The 21,275-nt window shown below is 38.5% G+C and overlaps 2 protein-coding genes across 5 annotated transcripts in view; one reads left to right on the top strand and one right to left on the bottom strand.

Annotated features, from left to right (window-relative positions):
• The window catches only part of SLC38A6 (solute carrier family 38 member 6), a 73,459-nt gene extending 60,954 nt beyond the window's left edge, over window positions 1-12,505 (bottom strand). For all 4 annotated transcript variants that reach the window (XM_025442395.3, XM_025442394.3, XM_049113230.1 and 1 more), the window contains exons 1-3: window positions 12,372-12,505; window positions 11,093-11,223; window positions 8,379-8,452 (exon numbers count right to left, since the gene is read on the bottom strand). In XM_025442395.3, coding sequence (XP_025298180.3) covers window positions 8,379-8,452; window positions 11,093-11,223; window positions 12,372-12,476 — 310 coding nt within the window. In that variant the 5' untranslated portion in view covers window positions 12,477-12,505. The remainder of the gene's footprint in view (window positions 1-8,378; window positions 8,453-11,092; window positions 11,224-12,371) is intronic.
• A 76-nt stretch (window positions 12,506-12,581) lies between these two features.
• On the top strand, window positions 12,582-21,062 carry TRMT5 (tRNA methyltransferase 5). The gene is given in 6 exon segments (XM_025442392.3): window positions 12,582-12,722; window positions 14,428-15,083; window positions 17,216-17,340; window positions 19,798-20,452; window positions 20,813-20,853; window positions 20,855-21,062. Coding segments are annotated over 6 exon segments (1,530 nt in total). The 5' UTR covers window positions 12,582-12,717; the 3' UTR covers window positions 20,903-21,062.
• Window positions 21,063-21,275: the final 213 nt, after the last annotated feature.

The raw sequence follows: 21,275 nt of genomic DNA, 5'->3' as shown, positions 1-21,275 counted from the left end.
TATGGCTACTTCTGATCTTTCTTAATATGTAATTAAATGTCAGTTTATCCCCTAAGTGCGACATGATTTTAGAGAATTTGATGCAGGAAAAGGAAATAGAATGCTAGAATACCAGAAACATTCTCCTTTCCAGTGGCACAGAGGTTGTGATATTGCGTGTGTAGAGAAAGTTCTAGGATCCTAATATCTGCCAACTGCTTGGCTCTGCTGTGAACATTTACATTTACATAGTCTTATTGCTATTTATTAGTTTCAACTTTTAGACTCAACTTAAAGATAAAACGTGAATGACTTACATATGATTACAAAACAGTAAGTAAATATTGTCAATCTTGGCAATATAAAGGTGTAGCAGGGAAATATGGGAAGTATGGGAAATAGAGAGAGGACAGGTGAGAGAAAGGAAAGCAGCACTAATATCAAATAGTGGATAGTCAAAGGATGCTGTCTAAGGTCCATGAAACAAAAATAAAAATATAAGTATTAGAGTTACAAAATAATCAGCCCACCACAGGTAGGTTATAATGCCTATAGGAATTCCATTTCAGATAGTAAATGCAGCATTTAGATTTTTAAAAAGATTTTATTTATTCATGAGAGACACAGAGAAAGAGAGAGAGGCAGAGACACAGGCAGAGGAAGAAGCAGGCTCCATGCAGGGAGCCTGATGTTGGACTCGACCCGGGGTCTCCAGGATCACACCCTGGGCTGAAGGCGGCGCTAAGCCACTGAGCCACTCCGGCTGCCCTAGAATTTTTTTTTAAGAAGAGCATTGCAATGCAGGTGCCTGGGTGGCTCAGTTGGCTAAGCATATGGCTTCGGCTCAGGTCATGATCCCGGGGTCCTGGGATGGAGCCCCACCATTAGCTCCTCAATCAGTGGGGAGCTTGCTTCTTCCTCTGCCTCTGCTCCAGCTCATGCTCATTCTCTCTCTCTCTCTCTAATAAGTAAGTAAGTAAGTAAGTAAGTAAATAAATAAAAAGGGTGCTGAATTGGACAGTGTTGAGCCGCTCTAAAGGGCTTAAGTAAAAAAACCAAAATGGTTGAGCACAAAGGAGACATTTTACTCATTTATTTCCTCATCGTTGCTAACAATTAAAATCCTCATAAAAGGGGATCCCTGGGTGGCAGCAGTTTAGCGCCTGCCTTTGGCCCAGGGCGCGATCCTGGAGACCCGGGATCGAATCCCATGTCGGGCTCCCGGTGCATGGAGCCTGCTTCTCCCTCTGCTTGTGTCTCTGCCTCTTTCTCTCTCTGTGTGTGTCTATCATAAATTAAAAAAAAAAATCCTCATAAAAGGACCATAACCTTACTTTTAGGAAGAGGAAGTTAGGTGGCTGTGTTCTCTTGCTTGGTGGGCTTTAGGAAGGACCAAAATTCCCTTTAGAAGTAATAAGTGGTGAATCCCAGTATCTTCCTTGACTCTGTTTTTTTTCCTTGACTCTTTTCAACCACCTCAGTTGCTTCTCACTGGTTCAGCAAAAATTCCAAATTCCTTAGGTGGCACTTATCTATCTCTTCAACTTCATTTTCTCTTTTGCACTTCACGCAGATATAATAGTAAACAATTTTTGACATCTTAAATAACATAAACAGTACATACCTTTGTATATGAAATATTCTCTCTTGCCTGGTCCCCTAGTCAAATTCCTTTTCAGCTCAGCTCTCAAGGAGTATTTACTGACCCTCAACCTCAGCCCCCAACCCATACAAGGTAAATCACTCTCTCCTATGAGCTATCACTGTTACTAGCCTATATTCAAATAGCCACAACCATCACACTGCCATTATAATTTTTTTACTTATGTATCTGTCTACCCAATTAGACTATGAACTTTTTCAGGGAAAGAAGAGTCTTATTTATCTCTGTATCCCCAATAGATAAAAAGAGTATTGAATAAATGAACCTCCACCCTGGGCTTCGGATCTGGGACCTGTCCATCTATACAGTTCACCCTCAAGCAATACAGGGCCTAGGGTACCAACTCCTGTGCAGTCAAAAATCTGCATATAACCTTTAACTCCTCAGATACTTTGCTAATAGTTTACTGTTGACCAGAAGCCTTACTGATAACATTAACTAACACATATTCCATGTTATATACATTATGTATGGCTTCTTATAATAAAGGAAACTACAGAAATGAAAATATTAAGAAAATCATAAAGACAAAATACATTTGCTGTACTATATTTGCAAAAAAAAATCCACATATAAGTGGACTTGCAGAGTTCAAATGTGTTCAAGAGTCAACTGTTCTTCAAAGTCCATCTATCTAAAACTGAACTCATTTTTAATTTGAGTCAAAGCCTCCTTTTTTAAAAAAAGATTTTATTTATTTGAGAGAAAATGAGTGGAGGAAGAGGCAGAGAAGAAGCAGGTTCCCTGTAGAGCAGTTCTGCAGGTCCCTATGCAGAACTCAATTCCAGGACCCTGGGATTATGACCTGAGCTGAAGACAGATACTTAACCAACTGAGCCACCCAGGTGCCCAAATCAATGCCTCAGGCTATGTTCTTATCTCCATTTAATGACACCATCATTTGTCCAGTGGCTCATAACAGAAATCTGGGGGATATCCTTAGACATGTCCTTCTCTATTACTCTCCACATTCAGATATCAGCTCCTTTCAATTCTAACTCCCTTAACCTCTATATTCCCTAATCCATTTCTTTATTTCCCATGCTAATACTTTGTTTCAATCTTCCAGCATTTGATTCTTTTGTGACAACCAGGCCTCACTGCTGACTTATTAGAGTCAGACAAAAAAGAGAGGCATTCCTTTCAGGAAAAAAAAAAAAAAAGGGTTTCCACAATCTTGAAGGCAAACATGGCCTGGAAAGCTGACTGTGCCATTGTTGGGGGTGGGGGGAAACTACTTCACATGTGCCTGGGTGGCTCAGTCAGTTAAGCATCCAACTCTTGATCTCAGCTGAGGTCTTGATTACAGGGTTGTGAGTTCAAGCCCCACCACGGAGCCTACTTAAAAAAAAAAAAAAAAAAAGCAAATTCTACTCTAATCTGGAGATGGCTCTTAGATCATCTGCTCAGTTGTCCTGGGAATTCCCTTCACCTCTCTCCTGTGCTAAATTCCCTATTTCTTTGATAGTACATAACTTTGGTAAATGGCACCCTCCATTGCTCATTAAGTAATTGTGCATAGGAAATAATTTTTTGAGTTTTTGCATGTATCAAAATATTATTCTACCATCATACTTACATGGTAGTTTTGCTGAGTATAGGACTCTATACTGATATCACTCCTCCCTAAATTTTTTTTTTTAAGATTTTATTCATTTATTCATGAGAGACACAGAGAGAGAGAGAGAGAGAGAGAGGCAGGGACACAGGCACAGGAAGAAGCAGGCTCCATGTGGGAGCCTGATGCGGGACTCGATCCCAGGACCCCAGGATCATGCCTGGGTCGAAGGCAGGCACTAAACCGCTGAGCCACCCAGGGACCCGTCCTCTCCCCTAAATTTTGAAGGTATTGTGTTTTATATATAGTCTTCTTATTTAAAACATTCCAAGGGAAGTCATTTGCTCTTAAAGTTCTTGGTTCATTGGTTGAGAGTTTTGTTTGTTTCTCCTCTCTGGAAGCTTTTAGGATATTCTCTGATTTAGGATATTCTTCTGATTTTTCACAATGATGTGTGTTGTTATGAACTATGTTACAATTATTATATTGGATGCTAAGAAGAATCCTTTCAATCTGGAAACTAATTTCCTTCAGTTACACAAACTTTCCTGGTATTATTCTGTTGGTAATTTTCTGCCATTACATTTTTCTTTTCTCTCTTTATGGAATTCCAGTTATTTGTATGCTGAACCTCCTGGACTGGTCCTCTATTTTTGTATCTTTTCTCTCTCATTTCAAGCTTCTTGTCTTCCCCTTACACTCCTGGCCTAAAACATGTCCTTAACTCTTTCAACCCAACTACTAAGTTAACTCAAAATTTTAATTTCTAGAATTCTTGTGTTCTCTGTAATAATTTTAATAATTTAGTAATTTCTTGTCTTTGTTTCAAAAATCCAATGTCTTCTTTTAGTTCTCTGAAGCTATTAAATACAGTATTTTTAAGTTTTCATTGGGTCTCTGCAGAGCTTGCATTTGGAGTGTGAGGAGAAAAAATGAGTTCACCAAAACTCCAAGATCTTTGGCCTAAGCAACTAGAAGGAAGATGCTATTATCTTCCTACTTAGATGAGAAAAGAGTGGAAGGTATAGATTGGAAGTGCAAAAATGGACAGTTTGCTTATTCTGACATATATATTGGTATCCAAGTGGAGATGTCATGGAGGCAGTTGGATATAAGACTGAAAATCAGGGGAGAGATCCAGGCCAAGGGCATAAATTTTAGGGTCACTATGAGCCCTAGTGAATATACAAGAAATCAGAGGAATAGTCCTGGGGTATTCCAATGTTTAGAAGATAGAAGACGAAGAATATTTGCAGAAAAAAAAAGAGAAGCATTCAGTTAAATAGGACAAAAACCAGAAGAGTGTGAATAAGCATCACACAGAGGAAGGAACAACTAACTACCAAATGCTGCTGAAGTCAGCTAAGGTGAAGACTGACTACTAACTGCTGGATTTAGTAACTATGTGTAAGTCATCAGTACAATAAATTTCAGTGGAATAATGGGGGAAAACCTACTGGAGTGGGTCCAAAAGATGATTAAGGTGGGAAGAGAAAGAGAAAGAGAGAATAAGAGAAAAGGAAACTATCCGGCATAAACAAGTCTTTGGAGGAGTTCTGCTATGAAAGCATAATGAAAGAATCTGGAATCATTCCTAAAATGGAAGAGATGACAGATTCTTTATAAATTGATAGGAAGAAAACACAGGTAAAAGAAGAGGAGAGAACAGAGAGGGTGGCTGGAGGGATGTAGGTGAAAGCAGATGGGATCACAGCAGAAATAGAGAAGCAGGCCTTAGAGTTCTTTAGTTCTCTCAGAGAACTAAAGAGTTCAAAGTAACAGCATATGGTACATATGAAAAGGGAAGGTATAAGTGGTGGCAAGAGCTTATAATGTTCATTTATGATTCCTTCTATTTTCTCAGTGAAATAGAAAGTAAGGATATCTGCTAAGATTATAATTAAGGAAAATGTGTTGAAAGTTTGAGAGAAAAGAGAAGATATGAAAAAGTCATTTCCTAGATAGCAGCGTAAGCAAGTGAATAGACTAAAGAAGTTAATAAGGATTGTGTGATAGCATCATAGGTCCACCAGACATTCAACTATAGAGATATCAATCCGCATGGTTGTGTGTTTTTCTTCAGGAACAACTCTGTTGCACAGGTGCATGTGTGAAGTAGGCAGAGTCACATTTAACCATTGGTAGAGTTTTGTCAGAGGAGTAGGACGAAAAAAGGGAGGAGCGAGGAAGTGACTGTAATAACATAAAATGAAACTTCAACTGGACAAAGAGGGGATATATGGACAAGAGAATGAAGGAAAGTACAAAGGTTGTAGGATCAGTGAATTCCCTGCTGTTGATAGTGATGTGGAGATGAGAGGAGGGGACCTATGGGTTTATTCCCTAAGCACAATAGTTTCCCCAAGCATCACAATAAGCCACCTGTTTCTGAGACAGCAGTATGTACAACACCTTGCAATCTTTAAGGTTTTTGCATCAATGAGAACTCTTAACAAGAGCTAACACTGACCAAAGACTTGGCGTTTTATATACCTTATTGTATTTCATTCTCACAACAATCCAAAAAGGAAAGCATTACCATTTTATAGATGACAAACTAAGGCTAGAGAGATTAAGGTACCTTATACGCTACCTCAGCTCCCCAGAACAGTCTACAGAGACCCCAATCCCTATATAAAATCCAAAATAGCAGAATTTCACATGAAGAAATCCTTTATTTTTAAATAAAAATAAACAGTTCTCTTGTACTCCAGGCAAATAAATGAAGAAGATATTTTTTTTTTTAAGATTTTATTTATTTATTTATTCACGAAAGACTGAGAGACAGAGAGAGAGACAGAGCGCCAGAGACAAAGGCAGAGGGAGAAGCAGGCTCCATGCACCAGGAGCCTGATGTGGGATTCGATCCCGGGTCTCCAGGATCGCGCCCTGGGCCAAAGGCAGGCACTAAACCGCTGCGCCACCCAGGGATCCCTGAAGAAGATATTTTGTAAAGACTATTGATTGCCCTTTCTCTGATCAAAGAATCTGATCTAATACTCCTTTGTGACAGTCCAATACACTGAGGAAAAAAAATTTGGTTACCCGTTATTCTCTAGTCATTTATGTGTGTGCATATAAGTGTGTGTGTGTGTATGTGTATTTTTTTTTGAAAGCCTACCTCCACAAAGAATTTTACAGTGACTGAAGGAATTCAATCAACAGAAGACAGGTGGATCAATGTATATGAAGAACCATGAAGAAGTTAGTTCATGGACCAAGTCAGCTACAAAAGTAAAGGAAAAAAGAAAAAAGAGAAAGAAACAGAGGTTTTCAGTTCATATATGCTCTAAAGTTACAGAAAAGAACAAGACAATGTCAGAATTTTAAAGTTAAATATAGATCAACTGAAAGAGAAAAAAAAAACAGCATTACTTGGAAATCTTCCTAAATTGAATATTACTTCCAAATTATTGAAATTAATAAAGCATGTTATAACATTTTAATTAATGAAGCCATACTTGCCATACAGTTGACTAACATATTACTCTTTCAGAAGAATCCAGAGTAAAATAACCTACTAAGAGGTTAAAAACTACAATTAGTTAAAAATAATTTTGTCAGAGAAGCAGAATTTTAAAACATGTCATTAAAATTACAGTCACGTGTTAGCAGAATTTATAGACACTTATTTAATGCTATTATTCCTGAATTTGAGATGCCGTTATGAACTTGTACTTTCAGATCAATATTACTGCATTGTTTCCTAGTATTTTTCTTTTTTTTTTTTTTTAATTTTTTTTTAAAGTTTATTTATGATAGTCACACAGAGAGAGAGAGAGAGGCGGAGACATAGGCAGAGGGAGAAGCAGGCTCCATGCACCAGGAGCCCGATGTGGGATTCGATCCCGGGTCTCCAGGATCGTGCCCTGAGCCAAAGGCAGGCGCTAAACCGCTGCGCCACCCAGGGATCCCATGTTTCCTAGTATTTTTCTCTCTGCACTGTCACTCAAGCCCCTTGAAAGCACACGCACACATTTGCAGGCTGGATGGCCAAAGATACTGGTATAAGTCATAGCTGTGAACTATGGATCCTAAATCAGTTTTGCATAAGAATCACCATTAGGACTTTTAAAAACATATTTCTAAATTGCACCTCAGATTCTTGGAATTAGAATCCATGTGGTTTATGAATCTGTTTATAAAAAGATCTGCATGTATGTCTGATGCATAGACAGACTAAATAGAGATGAGGATTTGGAACTATGCTCTGGAGAGTCAAAATTCTCAAGAAATACCTTTGGATTTTTATCATCTTTTCTAGCCAAAATACTCCCATTTTTTTAAATTTTATGTATCTATTCTGCTTCTTAAAGTCTGAAAACTACCAAAACCTGATAGAGCAAAGTGATTTCACCCATTTAAGAATTAAACTCATGATTCGGGCATCAAAACTAACCTAATCCAAACATAAAAGACACTATCCAGATAAAAAGACCAGTATTGATGGGTCACAGAATATTTGTTAGCGCCAAAAGAAAAACTCTATTAAAGCAGTTCTAAAAAAAAAAAAAAAAAAAAAAAAAAGCAGTTCTGTAATTCATATACTTTTATTTATTGCAGCTGAAAAGAACTTAATACATGACTGAATTAAATAAAGTTCCAAATGGAAAGATGTATATACATATCTAGTATTTTAATTGCATAATTCTGTCATTTACCAAAAACAAACAAACAAAAAAACCGGGTCTTATTCTAGACTCACATATAAAAATATAAAACTTTGTAACAATTGGATTGTAAACAAATCCAAAGTTTAGTGACCCTGCCTCCTGCAGAGCAGGCAGGAGTAAATCTGAAAAGGTATTCTCTGAGGAAGTAATAATCACCCTAGGAGAAATATGATCAGAATGAACACCTGTCTACTACTTCCCCATAAGGTAAGGTCTGGATTCTTTAAACACCTTTCAGGTGTTTCCTCTAATCTACCCTAATCTAGAAAACTATGCTGTGTGCTACAGGGAAAGGCAGATAAGTTTCCTTCTCCCATTCTGTCCTTAAGTATTCCCCAAGGATTGGGTCTATCTATACTGGCCTTTTGAAATTCTCCGTTTCAACCACCAAACCTGATAATAATGTATGCTGCTGGAAATTAAATTTGAGACATCCAATCCTGTATGTGGTTATCGTCTTAAGGTGCTGCTTCAACAAATGACTGAGCATAATATTTTTACTCACCTGTCTGAATACACATACTAAGCAGGAGGTGAACTGAGTAAGAAGCCAGGAGAGCAACTATCAACAGCAAGAAACTAAAATATAAAAGAGTATATGGTCAAACCCTCACAAAGGTTTCTTTTTTGAAGTATCTCATTATAAAAAACAAATGTTTTTCACATTCAAACGTACACAGGGAGTATTTTCTAGCAATTGGATTATGGTCACTAAAGAAAGAAAACATATTCTGTATTTACCAAATTTTATTTAAATGAAAATATACTGCTTTTAAATTAAAAAGAAATCAGAAACAAACTTTATTTAGAACAAAGAATTTTCTCTTTCAGCACTCTTGTTTGCTGACTGCTGGTTCAGCCATTCAGTGCCCTTGCAATGTTTCCCTTTTATAACTGTTTCTTCCTATTTTATGTCTAAACAGAAGTTTTAGTTGTGAAGTCTCATTGTCTTCTTTTTCCTTCCCTCTATCCCTACTCTTCCAATGACCACCTCCCTATCATATCTTCCCCCTTCATCTACAATACTGAATTAAGACTGCATTTCCTAGAGGCACCTCGGTGGATCAGCTGGTTAAGAATCTGACTCTTGGTTTCAAGCTCTGGTCATGATCTCAGGGTCGTGGAATGGAGCCCAATAGTGGGCTCCCCACTCAGCTGAGTCTGCTAGGGATTTCTCTCTCCTGACTCCTAATTCTGGGAAACGAACAAGGGGTAGTGGAAGGAGAGGTGGGTGGGGGGATGGGGTGACTGGGTGACAGGCACTGAGGGGGGCACTTGACAGGATGATCACGGGGTGTTATACTATATGTTGGCAAATCAAACTCCAAAAAAAAAAATATACCAAAAAAAAAAAAAAAAAAGATTTCTCTCTCTCTTTCCCCCTACTCACACTAATTTTTTTTTAAAAAAGACTGCATTTCCTAGCATCCATTAAAACACATACACTTTCACCAAACCAGTTATCACATCTAGTGACACAACCTGAAAAGGTTCAAATAATCTAATAATTAGGGTCCTTTCACCCAAAGTGTGAAAAGAGACAATATGCATAATTTCCTACTTATTCTCAGGAGGATACTGACAGGACAAGCTTCTAAAAAGTTGGCTCTAGTCGAGTGCCTCAAAAGTTGAAGAAATACTTCATGGTCTACTTAATACTTGTTAGTAAGTGGCAAAACTGAGAGGTACACTTATCAGTACACTTGAGGCTTCACAAAATAACAACTTGGTATCACTAACTGGAAAATGTGATGATTCAATAGGAACACATTCAATGGTATACATCTGCATGTAAGGCCCTGGAGTACAAAATGTGATTTTTCAAAGGGAACCCAAAAATATCTTGCCTAAGATGTCAAATACAGTTTTGAAGTTTTAAAATTATGAAAGTTTGTTTAAAAACAAAACAAGCAAAGGGAAAAAAAAGAGAAATCAAGAAACAGACTCTTAACTATAGAGAACAAATTGATGGTGATCAGAAGTGGGTGGGGGAGATGGGTGAAACAGGTGATTGGGGATTAGGAAGGGTACTTGTCCTGATGTGCACTAGGTGATGTATGGAATTGTTGAATTACTGTATCATACACCTGAAACCAATATAACACTGTATATTACCTAACTGGAATTTAAATAAAAACTTTTAAAAAATTATGAGGGGCACCTGACACTCAGTAGAGCATGTAAGGCTTCATCTCAGGGTCATGATTTCAAGCTCCACATTAGTGTGGCTCCTACTTAATTTTTTTTTAATTATAAGTTTGTGCATATAACCTATTATAAAAGAAAGTTGGGGTGGGGGACGCCCGGGCACAGACAGTTGAGTGTTCCAGTCTTGGTTTCAGCTTGGGTTGTGATCTCAGGGTCATGGGATCGAGCCCCAGGTCAGGCTTCTGGCTCAGCATAGAGTCTCCTTGAGATTCTCTCTCCCTCTCCCACTTGTGTGTGCTCGCTAAAAATAAATAAGTATTTTTTTTTAAAAAAGGCAAGTTGGGTTACTTAAAAATTGGCTTGCTTATCAAGAAATTCAATATAAAAGCAGAAAATAAACCTAAATGAGACTCGATGCATTTTAAATTTCCTGGTAAAATAGGTCTGCTTCTACTGATAAAACAAACCTGCTAAATGCTAAGATCTAGTTCTAAAGGATTTCAGTTTGGCAACTAACTTGCAAACAAATCATTACAACACATTATAATAATAGAATGAATATACAAAGTACTATGGAAACACAAAAAAGCCAGGAATGTCTTTTGTCTGAGACCAATTGGAATGAGTTGAGTCTAGATGAAAAGGAATAGGCATAGAACATGTCTAGACTCAGGGAAACAAGATTACTTAACAGTAGGAGGACAGGAGAAGATGGAGGAAAATGAAAAGATTATAAATTTCACACTCATAAAATTGCTATTTATAAGTAATCTGTATGGCTGATAAACTTTAATTCACTTTAGCCAACTAAGGTTATTTATAAGTGTGGATCAAATTTCCATTTTTAAAAATTAGCCAGTTTTGGATAAACAATACAAATTAGATTGCATCCCTCCCAGCTACAGACTAGGAATGATAGAAAAGTAGTGGGAAAATGCTAAAACCCTAGAAATAATTTATCTAGACATTGTATAGCACGAGCTCTGGAGACTATCTCTGATTTTCAGTGTACTATCAAAATGGGAAAAAAATATAAAAGTAATAGTAAAAGACGGAAAAAAAAAAACTCACCTAAATCCAAGGATGCCAGTATGAGCCATAACATAAGCTAAGCCAAGGATGCCACTTCCCATGATGGCATTCATCAAATTAAACACAGAAAAACCAAACGAAACACCTGGGGATTCCTGTCTGTAAAGTTCCTGCAAGCACACAAATTTAATACTGTTGTTAAATGTCTGGATGGTGAAGTTCAAACAAATTTCATCAAGAAATGAATGACAAGTTATGGACTAAGTCTCATGCAAACCACAGGCCCTGCCTGACACACTAGTTTCTCAAGCAGCACTGGTTTCCTTTCTTCCTTTCCCACCTCCTACTAGAGTAGTGCCAGGAATCTCATTTCCTAGGAAAATCATCTCCACCAGTACAGAGGCCAGGCCGACTTCAGGAAAAGCCACGACTAACCCTGTGACTGCAAAAAAAAACAACAAAAAAAATGAAGGTAGTATAGGAATGGGGCGGTACAGAGGGGAGGAAGATGGCCTCAGCTCATGCGATTACTGAAGAACTGAGTCAGCTTGGGGCTGCTGGAGACGATGGCTGCTCCGCACTTACCAGGGCTGCAAAAGTAATCTCTATAATATTTAATTAAGTCGGCTCAAATGCAAAGATGGTCAGGAATACTTTGCAATAATGATGTGATAAATAGAAACAATTCACTTTGCTCTACCGAAGGTACTCTTGAAAACACCCTGTTCCAAAAAAAAAAAAAAAAACCAGCATTTGGGAGCAAAGTCCTAAAAACTGCTGCAGTGCACGGCCCCTTGCACAGGCTGCAGGGTCAGGGAAGGGCCTATGTACTTATCACCAGACTACCCCGCCCCCCTCCTTCACCGCTAAGGATCTCTGTATGAAGATGTTTCTAGGCAGCCAGTGACTAAGTCTAGAAGAGGAAAATCTTGTGACTCTGGCAAAACCTCACAAGACTGGTGGAGAGAACAGGAAGTCCACAAAGACACTCACAAACAGCACTGAGTTACATAACGCTAGGGCTGCTCATCGGGTCTGGTCCCGCGTCTCCAATCAGTGCTGCGCCTCATGCACCTGTGCCAGCCGGCGCCTTTACTTCAGCTTTTCTTTCTAGACCACGGTACGCCGCTATCACGTTCGCGCCCTCATCTGCATCTGGCTGCTGCCTTGGGGCCTCATCCCCCAAAGAACGAGGCTCCAGCTTCTCCCTTCTCCCCGCGCCGTACCCCCGCCTCCCTGTTTTCCCGCTCTTATCTGCCAGGCATTTCAGGGAAGCCCCGAGGTCTTCAGCACCGGGAAACCAGCGGAGGCCACTTACGTTGCTTAGCAACGGACTCAGCTCTTCCGCCTCCGCCTCTTCGGGCTCCTCTGCAGAGACGTACCAGCTCCGCTCGGCGTCGACGATTCCCCAGGGCGCCTGCATGCTGCTCGCCGGCCGCCTAGCAGGTCCATCTGCTGGATACTACCCCAGGCCTCCAGCCGTTACTCGCATCGGAGGCGGGGCTGTGGGCGCGGCCCTTCCGGGTTCCCGTACCTCACCCGGGCTGCGGGGACGACAGGGAGTGGGCGGGATCTGATGACGCTCACCACTCGGTGGCGAACGGTGATGATGTCACTAGGGCCCGCCCTCCCACGAGCGACCCGTTTCCGAGGCGTACCGGAGTATGAGGTGAGGGGGTCTAGTCTTGGAGTCCACCGCGGAGCACTGCCAGAAATTGGGGTGGTGACGTTGGCGAGGCGGCGGCCGCAGTGCCCCCGAACCGAGAGGCCGAGGGTCGGGCCGCAGGACGCACCCACCGAGGTCTGCTCCCCGCCACGCCGCCACGCGCTGCTTGCGCGCGGAACCGTCAGCGCCACTGCCTGGGCCCTGAGCCTGGGCCCGTGCACTGGGTAGGACGGAATGTGTGTAACCTTGTGGGAAACGGAGACTCCGGTTAAGAAATAACAAGATCACACAGCTAGACCAGATTTGAACCCCGACTGTGAAGTCTGAGAATCGTTTTACAGGGTTCTGGGGCAGGGCCCTTTTCCCTTCCAGTTAGTTCTGTGGTTTTCTAGAAGACAAAGTAACTGATAGTGTTAATGGGGTGGGCATCTAACAGCAAATCCCAGTCCTCAGAATACTGAAACCCCAAGTCATAGGCAGGGCTTGTGGTAGTAAAGCACTGAAGATAAACAACACAGCAATATATTAGACCACAGGCTCTGAAGTCAGACCTGGTTTTTATTTTTCTTTTTATTTTTTTTTAAGATTTTATTTGTTTATTCATGAGAGACAAAGAGAGAGACGCAGAGGCACCGGCAGAGGGAGAAGCAGGCTCCATGCAGGGAGCCCGACGTGGGACTCGATCCCGGGTCTCCAGGATCAGGCCCTGGGCCGAAGGCTGCGCTAAACCGCTGAGCCACCCAGGCGACCCCAGACCTGGTTTTTAATCCGTGCTCAGCCGCCTACAGCAGCGAGACTGGGTGAATTAACCTGTTCTGACCTTTAGTTTACTCGTTTACAAAATAAGGATGTGATACCACACACCTCCCAAAATTGTTAGTATGTGTAAAGCATGTAGCACTCTCAAAAATATCCTGGCAAATATTGCCATCGGTAAAGTCATAAATATAATGACCATTTCATTTAGAGATGATCTTTTAACTCCAGTTTCAGCCTTCCAATCCCAAATGTATTATACAGAAAATTGTGGGTGGAGAGGTTCATTGCCCACAGGGAGGCTGATGGATCACGAAGCCCTTGTCCTCCCAGCAGGTGTGTTGAAGATGCAAATTTGTTACTTACTGCTAATAAAAGACAGCTTATCACTGAGAAAATAGATACTTGTCACACACCACTAGAAGTTTTAATTATTAGCATTTAGCAGGTTATTTAAAACTGTAGAACTTAGATTTTTAAGATTTTATTTAGAGAGAGTAGGGGAATGGGGGGAGTGGGGGAGAGAATCTCTGGCAGACTGGGGCTGAGCATGAAGTCTGATGCCGGGCTCAGTGTCATGATTCGGAGATCATGACCTGAACCAAAATCAAGAGCCCCATACTTAACTGACTGAGCTGCGCACACACCCCTAGAATTTAGATTTTTATTCTTAACCTATTCTGATCATGTAAGTTTGTAGCTTTATGGTATTTTTTTTAAAAAGATTTTATTTATTTGATAAAGAGCCCGAGGTAGGGGAAGGAGGGGCAGAGGGAGAGGGAGAAGCTGACTCCCTATTCAGCAGGGAGCCCAATATGGGGCTGGATCCCAGGACCTGGAGATCATGACCTAAGTGGAAGGCAGGCGCTTAACTGACTGAGCCACCCAGGTACCCCTTAATGGTATTTTTTTTAAGGCATCCTTTTTTTTTTTTTTTTTTTTTTTTTTTTAGGATCTTATGGAAGCCATTTGGATTCTCAAGAATACTTTTCAAAGTGGAAAGCTGTAGAATATCTGAATCAGAATCATTGACTCTACTAGTTTGGACATCACAGATACAGAAGCTTAGCAGAGCACCTGGTATTTTCTTGTGGGATCAAAGAAAGAGATTCTCAGTCATGCCGGAAATAGAAACAGACCAGAGAGACTCTGCATTGTTTTCACCACCCTCTAATGTTCGAGGAATGACAAAGCTTGATAGAACAGCTTTTAGAAAGACTGTCACCATCCCAGTGCTTAAAGTAAGGAAAGAAATAGTCAATAAATTGATGCGATCCCTTAAAAGAGCAGCACTGCAGCGCCCGGGCATAAAACGTGTGATTGAAGACCCAGAAGATGAAGCAAACAGACTAATTATGCTGGATCCCTATAAAATAATTACTGGTGATTCCTTTGAGAGGGCAGAACTCAGTATTTTAAAGCAGCTTAATGTCAATCCACAGATCTCTAAATATAATTTGGAACTAACTTATGAAAACTTTAAGTCAGAAGAAATCTTGAAAGCTGTGCTTCCTGAAGGTCAAGATGTGACTTCAGGATTTAGCAGAGTTGGACATATTGCCCACCTTAACCTTCGAGATCATCAACTACCTTTCAAGCATTTAATTGGTAAGAGTGTGTTAGTAATATTAATGTGCTAGAAAGTAATTAGCAAGTTCTAATTTTAGTTTTTAAAACTATTTTCTTAGATGTCAAATTACAGAAACAGGACATTATATATTTCATCATTTTAAGGTGGATCTTGGGCTACATACTCTCTCTTTCGAGAACCATTTTGGAATATTCTTTCCCAAGTGATAGCAGGCTCCAAAAATCAGTTTAGGCTTTTATGTACACAATATACAAGCATATAGATTAAACTTGAATCTTTTGCTTTGGCAGAATTCTTTGGCATCCCATCATTTTGGTTGGTACACAGAACTTATTAGACCCTCAAGCCTATGTTGAATTCTAGGTTTAAATTTTAGTGTTTTACCTTCAAAAGTGTGACACTGTTTCCACATGCTTTGATTCAACTGATTGAACCTCTTCTATATTTCAGCACCACACTTCGTTTCTTAGCGCCCTTAGCCTTTTAGAAATGATGCTTTTGTACGTTGTACCTCTGTAAGACCAAGTTTGAGCCTGGGTCCTTTATCTTTTGGGATAGGAAAGAAGTAGAAGAGTAATCATGATAGCAGTTGTCCTTTTACAAATATTTGATATCAGTGTATTTGCCAAATTAATCTTTTTTTAAATGTAGAGTAATTGTCAGAACTTCTGGGAATTATTTTCACCTTTAAAATGTAGTTCTCCGTAGAATTTCAGAAATATGCTGTGCTGCATTTCCTTTGTTTTTATTGATGAAATGGGCTGATAATGCACAGTGATAATACAATAAATACCTAAGCAGCTCTTTATAATTATGACTGGGTGCAAGTGTCAAGGATAAGCTTTGCTATGAATCATTGCTTGTCCTAACTCAAACATGCCTTTTGGCATCCCTGTTTTATAAAGGGGCACTCAGATTAAAAGTGAAACATTTTCATACAGTGGTAATTTTAAAGTCTTTACTATAAACTTTTACAGTTGTGGGTTTTTTGGTTTGTTTTTTTTTTCATTATTTCAAAATACTGTACCTTAAAAATTGGATTCTGGTACCTGAAGCAGAACAGGATGAGAACAGTGATTGGCTAAAGCTTATTGATATTACCATATTCAAAATCAGGTATCGAATTCTCAGAAAGAAACTGGACAAATTCTGGTTATACATCAGCGTATTTGTATTTTTGAGTACTTTTTACTAACTTACAAATCAAGTTATTTTTATGCAATGAGATGGCATATAGATTCTTACAAATTTTTTAATTTTTTAAGTGCTGACCCAAAAAAGTAGACTTTAATTAAAGGGCATCAATATACCATTTCTGGTGTATTTTATTATCTTTGTAGCTTTTTCAGTTCTGGCAAATATTTGACAAAAAAAAAACCCAATTTAAATAAATGAACATTATATTTAGATAAGACTAAAGAATCTGTTTTTTTGTTTTGTTTTGTTTTTGTTTTTAAGAGGTTTTATTTATTTATTTGAGAGAGAGCATGAACAGAGGGAGGGGCAGAGAGAGAGAGAGAGAGAGATAAGCAGACTCCCCACTGAGGAGGGAGCCTGATATTTAGGGTTTAGTCCCAGGACTCTGAAATCATGACCTGAGCTGAAGTCAGATGCTTAACTGACTGAGCCAACGAGGTACCCCAAGAATCTATGTTTCTTTTATTTGAAAACTTATTTTGCTGTTATATATTTCCAATGTGAAGGCGTATATTTTAAGCACATAGTAAAGCAGACATTTGGTTTGGGGCCATGGGGGACAGGCTGGCGATTTCTGAGACCATTTGTTGCCATGGTCCTTACATCTCTTTTTCCTGTTCTTTACCTTATGGTCTACCTTTTTGTTTATTGTTGTGTATGGGGCCCATTTGAGATTTAGTTAAAAAAAAAAAAAAAAAAGGAAAAACATTAAGTAGACCTAAACTCCTCAAAATTTTTTCTTTAACAATGTACCTATGTGGGTTTTTTGTGTTTATATGGAGGCTACATTAACTTTGCTAATCTGTTGAATTTTTAGAATTGCATGCTGCAGTACACACGCTAGATGCAATTTTTGTCCATAAACCAAAAGAAAATGATTTATTTCCATTTCATATTTTCAGTTTTATTTGCAACCAATTGGCAGTATATTTTATGAATTCTCATTTTTCAGGCCAAGTTATGATTGACAAAAATCCAGGAATCACCTCAGCAGTAAATAAAATCAATAATATTGATAATACATACCGAAATTTCCAAATGGAAGTGTTATCTGGAGAGGAGAATATGATGACCAAGGTATGTAGTATTTTATTGTCTTCTATGTACAGATTATATCAATTAATGTTTAGAATTTTAGTAGGTGACAAAGATTAAAAATATTTATAATAACCTAGTATTGATGAGAATGTGAGAATGTGAGCGTTTATCCTTTTGATGGAAGTGCAAATTCGGGGCAGCCCTGGTGGCTCAGCGGTTTACCGATTTACTGCCACCTTCAGCCCAGGGCGTGATCCTAGAGACCCAGGATGGAGTCCCACGTCAGGCTCCCTGCATGGAGCCTGCTTCTCCCTCTGCCTGTGTCTCTGCCCCTCTCTCTCTCTCTCTCTCCCTCTCTCTCTCTCTCTCTTTCTTTCTCTCTTTCTCTCTGTCTCTCATGAATAAATAAATAATATTTTTTAAAAAAGGAAGTGCAAATTCGATATAAATATTCATTCAGGAAGAGTACATGATAATATATTCCCATTTTGAATAAGTACATTCTTTGACCTAGCATTGCATTTACAGGAAGTTATCTCAAGGATATAATTGGACAAAACTATAATGATGTATATATACTGGGTTCATCATCATTTTTATGATAACAAGACAAAGGAATGGAAACAATCTAAATGTTCATCAGAGAATTGAACAAATTCTGGTATATAACATAGTATATAGAACAATATATCATACGTAGCTCCATTTTAACTAAATATCTATGTAAATACACACGTATATTAGAATGTTAAGTGGGCATATTTTTATTTGATGTACTTACTAGTGACCTTTGTGTTCTTATATTTATACTTTTCTACTGAGCACATACTTCTTTTATAAGAAAAATCTATTTCAAAGAAAAAATACTTTTAATATGTGGGAATAGATTCCTGGTACCCCCAAAATCTCATCCTCTACCCCTCCAAATCCTCTGAAGTACTGGAGGATATATAAGCTTTTTAAAGCCAAAAGTCTTAGATGATTATATGTTAAAATTATGTGAAATTTTGTACCCAAGCTAGGAAATAGGTTAAACTCCGTAACTTGACAAAAATTTTTAAAATAGTCGACTTTTAACATGTTAGATATGTCTTTTTAAGTTTTTATTCTAGGTAGTTAACATATAGGGTAATATTGGTTTCAGGAGTAGAATTGAGTGATTCATCACCCAGTGCTCATTATATCAGGTACCCTCCTTAATACCCATCAGCCATTTAGCTCTCCCCTGCCCCCCTCTTCTCCAGCAACTCTTAGTTTGTTCCCTATAGTTGAGTCTCTTATGGTTTGTCTCCCTCTCTCTTTTCCTCCCTCCCCCTATGTTCATCTGTTTCTTACATTCCATGTATGAGTGAAATCATATGGCATTTGTCTTTCTTTGACTTCTTTTAAACGGGACTTTATAAAACTCGGAGTTTATGCAAAATAATCATTTTTTAAGATTCTGGGCTACATGGACTTAGATGAATATTAGGTATATTATTTCTCCATAATTTAATAGTGATAGAATATTAAGATACCATTTACTAAACACTTATTATTAGGCCTGAGCTAATGTTTTAATATAACAAACCCTAAGAAGCCCACAAAATAATGGTGGTTGTTTTTAATATTCTTTTTATGCAGATGAAGTAACAAGAAATGACTGAGCAGGGTGTTTGGAGTCAGGCTCCTGACTCCAGAGTCCATGCAATGGTCTTTCCCTGTATAACCTCCATGGCCTACTGCTTGTGTATAATGTATGAGGTCTGGTATGGCAATAAGATTTGAATGTGAATCCTTTGCTGGTCTCAGTTCTTACCTCAGCATACCCTGATTGACTGCTGCATATTCTTTATTTGGTACTGCCCTGTATCGTAGCAGGTGGCGTCATTCTCAGAGGTATCAAAGTTCTGAGAAACTTTCGTGATTTTTAAAATGGCTTCTGACTTAAGTCAACTACAGTTTGTTCTTAGGATATACTTTAGCCTTTACATTTATACCATGAAATACATGTAAAAACTCAGTATAATTTCTTTGCTCCAAACAGAATCAGAAATTTAAGTTAGACTTTAGGAGCTCACGCAACGTCTAAGTACTGTGTGTATATTGTGAGTAAAAAGGATTCCTGAAAGTGAATTGGGCTGAAAGTAATGCTGACTGGGTGAGTGTGTGCAGTGTGAGGTTTCAAATTATAGGTTTATTTCTCTCTCCATCAGGTGACAAAATAGAGTATGATTAAGCCAGGTAGTTGGCCTATCTGAAAAATTCCTCATGTGATTTGGGAATGACTTTATGACCCATTAGAATGAAATGGAGAACCATTTGGCTTTAAAGAGATGACTCTCATGTCAAGTCTAATGTGGGTTGTTAACTGGCCGAGGATAGCATAAACAATTCTAATTAAAATGCTCTGTTATTTGCTCTTAAATGTAAATGTATGTGTGGATGTACCTATCCAGTATTCATGCCTAAAATTTAAGACTAATCAGGTTAATTAAAGTATAATAACTTTTCCAGGTTCGAGAAAACAGCTACACCTATGAATTTGATTTTTCAAAAGTCTATTGGAATCCTCGTCTCTCTACAGAACACAGTCGTATCACAGAACTTCTCAAACCTGGGGATGTACTATTTGATGTTTTTGCTGGGGTTGGGCCTTTTGCCATTCCAGTAGCAAAGAAAAACTGCACTGTATTTGCTAATGACCTTAATCCTGAATCTCATAAATGGCTATTGCACAATTGTAAATTAAATAAAGTGGACCAAAAGGTGAAAGTCTTTAACTTGGATGGGAAAGACTTCCTTCAAGGACCAGTCAGAAAAGAGTTAATGGAACAGCTGGGACCACTGTCAAAAGAAAGAAAACACTCTGTGCACATTGTCATGAACTTGCCAGCAAAGGCTATCGAGTTTCTCAATGTTTTCAAATCACTTTTAGATGGGCCATCATGCAACACTGAGCTCCTTCCCATTGTGCACTGTTACAGCTTTTCCAAAGATCCTAATCCTGCTGAGGATGTTCAACAGCGAGCCGGGGCTATATTAGGCATTTCCTTGGAGGCATGCAGTTCAGTTCACCCAGTAAGAAATGTAGCCCCTAACAAGGAAATGTTATGTATCACCTTCCGGATTCCTGCTGCTATACTCTATAAGAACCAGACCCTAAATCTAGGTGAGCAATTTCTGGGAAATTATATGTAACCTGTATTAGCTTTCATGTAGCTTTCTGGGCTACATATATATTTTATTAAAATTTGGAAATATGTTAAACTAATTCTAGGTAGATATTTCAATTCAGGATTCTTTGCCACTCAGTAGTGACTGGTTTCTCCCAATTTTGTAGATTTTTAGCATGGCATACACACTGTTCAATATAGTAGAAGGCTCTTTCATTAAATAATAAACCCACAGGAATGTTACTATTTCATGTATGAATATTAAAAATCTTTAAAATGCCGTATTATTTGTTTTTTAAAAGTATTTTCCAGTGTTAAGTATCTTACCTAATATAGGTTTTCTGGATTTGTTACAGAGAATCATGACGATCCACCTCTTAAACGCCAGAAGACAGATAAATAAAGTCTTTTCAGAAGAAAAAACTCAAATTGCTTCAGTCACTTAATTGGAAATGTTTTCTCCATCTCCCCATTAGACCTTTATGTAATGAAATATAATTTGTATGATGTCATAAAACTTTAGCAGTTACTTTAGTATTGAACACTTCTATTTTACCCTTGCTGCCTTCTAAGTTGATTATCAAATTAAAATTTAAATGAAATAAGTTCTCCTAAGTATATTTTATCTAAGTTATAATCATATCTGATTATTTATTAGGTAAATATATTTAAATATTGACTGTCTCCTAGGAAAATAGTTTTTGAAGGTGGGATAATTGCATGCTAAGAAAGCACTAATAATCATTTTGCAGTTCTCCTCAGTTGAAGAGTATGCCCACATTTTATAGAAATACCCCTAAACTATTACTGTGTATGTCA

The sequence above is a fragment of the Canis lupus genome, chromosome 8 (genome assembly GCF_003254725.2).
Source record: "Canis lupus dingo isolate Sandy chromosome 8, ASM325472v2, whole genome shotgun sequence".
Taxonomy (NCBI): domain Eukaryota; kingdom Metazoa; phylum Chordata; class Mammalia; order Carnivora; family Canidae; genus Canis; species Canis lupus.
The sequence above is the reverse complement of the archived record's forward strand: the minus strand, read 5'-3'. Positions and strand labels throughout refer to the sequence as shown.